Source organism: Spinacia oleracea, chromosome 6 (genome assembly GCF_020520425.1).
Source record: "Spinacia oleracea cultivar Varoflay chromosome 6, BTI_SOV_V1, whole genome shotgun sequence".
NCBI classification, from domain to species: Eukaryota; Viridiplantae; Streptophyta; class Magnoliopsida; order Caryophyllales; family Amaranthaceae; genus Spinacia; species Spinacia oleracea.
In genome coordinates this window covers 97,939,799-97,944,415 of record NC_079492.1, presented here as the reverse complement: position 1 = coordinate 97,944,415, position 4,617 = coordinate 97,939,799, and the positions used below count along the sequence as shown (strand labels likewise).

Sequence of the window (4,617 nt, the reverse complement as noted above, 5' to 3'; positions counted from 1 at the left end):
TGTTGTTGTTGTTGTTGTTGTTGTTGTTGTAATTAATATCATGAATATTAGAGGAAAGATTCATCTTGAGCCTAATAATCTCTAAGACATAAATGACACCAAATCCAATCAAGCGGTCAAGCCTAACCCCTACATCTAACTCACATTATGTTAGAAAGAAGACTTTGGACAGTTGTTGATATCTTAAAAGAGAAAAGGAAAAGTTCCATGCGTCCTCAAATTACTCTCAAGTGACGGATGACTACTTTCAGGTCAAAATAAACATAATCCCTAGTTGGTGACTGTTTGGCTAGATTGGGAAATGGTTTAACATGAAAAAAAGTTCTAACCCGAGAATATTTGGGGAAGCAAACCACCGCAATGAGATTATTCCGAGTTAATGGTAAGATGGGATGAACGCTGATAAAGGCTAAGAATGATGAGTAATGGGCCGCACAATTTCTTTGAGCACTAACCTTAAAAAATCTCATCAACTCACAAGCAACTCTTCATGGTGGCTCGTCATCCAAACTTAATTATTTGGACCACATGTCCATATGCCTTCAGACCTTTCCTAGAATGGATAAACCAATAAATTTATCAAAAGAAGATTGAATAAAGAAATAATGTAGTCTACGAACATGTATGGCACCAGATGCAACTTTACCTGACAACAACCTTAAGTCATGCCAGGGATGAAAATACCATGGATCCTTGACTTCCATGAGCCTCTAAAAGTCGTTCAAGGTCAACTGTTTTATTTATCCATTACCAGTGGGAGCCCATTCATAAAAATAAAGAAAATAAAAGCCCATAAGGCTCTCAGATTACAGATTTGTGGTAAATCTGACAGATATTGAAAGTTGTACTCCAGTTTACATATCCAGATTGCCTGTTTCATGAACAAACCGAATTCATAAGGCTATACTTCACGTCCATGAGGCTCCTTAAGTCTGGTAAAGCCTAACAAAATCTGAAGGTTATCCTCCATAGGCGGAGCAATCGCAATTAACTCAGACCAATAATAAGTCCAATAAAACTTGGGGCGTATCACCTTCTACAAAGTTTTATCCTTAAGCATTAGGTATCCATAGAGCGTATAAAACTTCCTACTCAATAATTTCTTTTTCAGGTGTCTTCCCAAACTATATATACCACATGAATTGTAGTCTCAAATTTTACAAGTCTAAGTCCTGTTATCCCACTTTTTGGACTAACGACTTAACCGCTCCGACGTTTGATCATGTCGTGTCAACTAGGTTTGATCGTGTCACAGGTCGAGGTCGAGTAAAGAGGACATGTCAGACGCGACGTCGGACAACGAAGGATAAGCGACAGCAGATAGGCGACATAGGACCAACGACGTCGATGATTGGGACAAACAGGAATAGGGCAAGAACCAGGCCCAAAGCCCAAGATCCACAGCGCCGTCATAAGGGAAGAAAAGGTCCAAGAGATGATGAGAAGATCACGGAAGTGGTTGAAAGGAGGAGAAGATCATGGACAACGGATAACCCCTATCTTTTAGGGATTCTCCCAACCAACTAAGTGAGCTGACTAGCGTATAAAAGAAGAAGACGGTGACAAGCAAAGGAGACGTTAACAAAAGCACTCACACTTTCAAGATATTAAGCATTCATATTACTCTTGTATTTGCTCTTTAATTTCGTTACATTGATCTTTAGAAAAATACACAAACAATCCGATAGGATACTTAGTGGATTGATAATTTTTCCGATTCCGATAATATTTCCGATTCTGACAATATTTCCGTTTCCGGCAATATTTCCGATTCCGGCAATATTTCCATTTCCGATAATATTTTCCGATACGTACCATGTTTCCGTTTCCGGCAACATCTACGACTTGGATAATATTTATATTTCCGATACGATCCATATTTCCGTTTCCGGCAATATCATCGTTTCCGGAGCATTCATTTCTTGCCTGTGACGATCTCAGCTCCCACTGAAACCAAGATCCGTCGATTCCGAATATCCATAGATGGAGTATTTAATGCCATTAAATACTTGATCCGTTTACGTACTATTTGTGTGACCCTACGGGTTCAGTCAAGAGTAAGCTGTGGATTAATATCATTAATTCCACTTGAATTGAAGCGGCCTCTAGCTAGGCATTCAGCTCACTTGATCTCACTGAATTATTAACTTGTTAATTAATACTGAACCGCACTTATTAGACTTAACATAGAATGCATACTTGGACCAAGGGCATTATTTCCTTCAGCCAGGGGCACCCACGCCCGTGGAAACCGAACCGACCGATGGATATGCAGCGTCGCCGTTCTGTGAAGCGATCGCCAGGGTGACGGCCCCACACCAGCTCCGACTCCCTACTTGGACCACCCTGTACGACGGAACGTCTGATCCATACAGACACGTCAACGTCTACAAGCAGCGAATGTGGCAGATCGGCATCCCCTACGACCTGGTCGAGCCCGTCATGTGCAAATCATTCGGAGGAACCCTCGACGGAGTGGCTCTGGAGTGGCTCATGAACATAACACCTGGATCCATCTACTGCCTGTCCGACCTCATCAACGCCTTCTACCAGCAATTCGCCAATAGTCGCCAGTTGGAGAAACAGACAAGTGACCTCTATCGGTTGGTCCAAGGACCTACCGAGTCGGTACGCGATTATTTTAACCGTTTTAATTGTGAGAAAATTAGTATAAAAATCTGTGATGTCAGGACAGCCATCGAAACATTCAAGAGAGGTCTCATCCCCAACTCGGAGCTGTACAGGGAAATAACCAAATATCCCTGTGCAACCTTCGAGGAGGTCAGATCGAGAGCCACTGCCCAGATGCGGATTGAAGACGACGAGATTACACGAATGGCTTCTCAGCGACCAGCAGGGGGCAGCAGCGACAGGAGGTCGTACACCCCAAGGAACAACAACTGGAGACACCAGCCGTACAACCGCCAGAACCAAGTACAAAATGTCAATCAATATGATGATACTAACAATGTTTACAGGAATGAACGAGTCGTTTATCCCCCCATCTCCGAGTATGGCTTCAACGTCGACATCGGAGGCGTGGTGAACGCCCTTCAAAGTGTAGGTGGTACCGTCAGATGGCCTAAGAAGAGCGACAGACCAGATTCCATGAAGGACATGAGCAAGTGGTGCGACTTACACCGCGACAACGGCCACACAACCGAGGAATGCATCTCCCTCAAAAAGGAGGTAGCATATCTGTTAAAAAGGGGACACCTGAAGGAACTGCTGAGCGACAAAGGGAAGGAGACGTACAACAAAGACAGCAACACCCATCCCAGCCCACCATCAGGCGGCGACCGACCGGCCCCGCCTATGTTCGAAAAAGTGGTAAATGTTATCTCTGGTGGTTTAGATATCTGTGGACTAACTTCTTCTGCAGCTAAAAAAATCAACAGGGGCGAATCTGAAGCCGTCAAAGAGGGGCAGACCGAAGACGAAATGGCACTCGAAAAATCATTAGCAGCAATGTCAATCACCTTCGACGACTCAGATTCAACCAACGCACAACAGGAACATCACGACGGGCTAGTCATATCGCTCCCAATAGGCAACGCTCTAATCAAAAGGATATTGATTGACAACGGCAGTTCAGCAAACGTACTGTTCTTAGAGGCTCTACAGGAAATGGGACTTGAAGAAAAGAATATAGTCAGAAGGTCGACGGTCTTAGTAGGTTTCAGTGGAGAATCGCTTCGGACAGTAGGGGAGATATCTCTGCCCACGTACGCAGAAGGTGTTAATGTGATGACCAAGTTCAACGTCGTCGACTGCTCATCAACATACAACGTCATCCTAGGACGACCTTGGATCCACAAAATGAAAGCAGTGCCATCAACATACCACCAGTCAATCAAGTTTCCAACCAAATGGGGGGTCATGGAAATCAAAGGACAACAAAGAGAAGCGAAGAAATGCTACGAAACAGCGCTGAAACCATCAAAGTCATCTATCTAGCAATTACAGCCAGGGTCGACGGTAGACGAGCCCGACGACCAGCAGATCGACGAGGTAATATTAGACCAGACAAAGCCAGACCGAGTCGTAAGGGTCGGAGCGTCGCTACCTGACAACATCAAGAGTCAGATAGTGTCATTCCTAAGAGAAAATTCGGACTGGTTCGCCTGGTCGCACGAAGATATGACAGGAATCAGCCCGGACGTCATCACCCACAAACTCAATGTCGACCCCAACTTTAAGCCAGTAAAACAGAAACGTCGAAAGTTTGCGCCTGAAAGGAATAAAATCATAGACGAAGAAGTTCAAAAATTGATAGATTCCGGGAAAGTCAGGGAAGTCAAGTATCCAGATTGGTTAGCGAATGTCGTCGTCGTCAGCAAGAAAAACGAAAAATGGAGAGTCTGCATCGACTTCACAGACATCAACAAAGCATGCCCCAAAGATCGGTTCCCCCTGCCGCACATCGACGCCTTGGTCGACGCCACAGCCAGACACGAGCTACTCACATTTATGGATGCGTATTCAGGATATAACCAGATCCTTATGCACCCAGACGACCAGGAGAAAACATCTTTTGTAACAGATAGAGGAATTTATTGTTATAAAGTCATGCCTTTTGGTCTTAAAAATGCAGGTGCGACGTACCAACGATTGGTC

General features: G+C 44.3%; 1 protein-coding gene across 1 annotated transcript; it reads left to right on the top strand.

The window, feature by feature from the left end:
• Positions 1-2,400: 2,400 nt before the first annotated feature.
• LOC110796505 (uncharacterized) lies at positions 2,401-3,957 on the top strand. Its single transcript, XM_022001569.2, has one exon. The coding sequence runs from the start codon at positions 2,401-2,403 to the stop codon at positions 3,955-3,957; it is 1,557 nt and encodes a 518-aa protein (XP_021857261.2).
• The last annotated feature ends 660 nt before the right edge of the window (positions 3,958-4,617 follow it).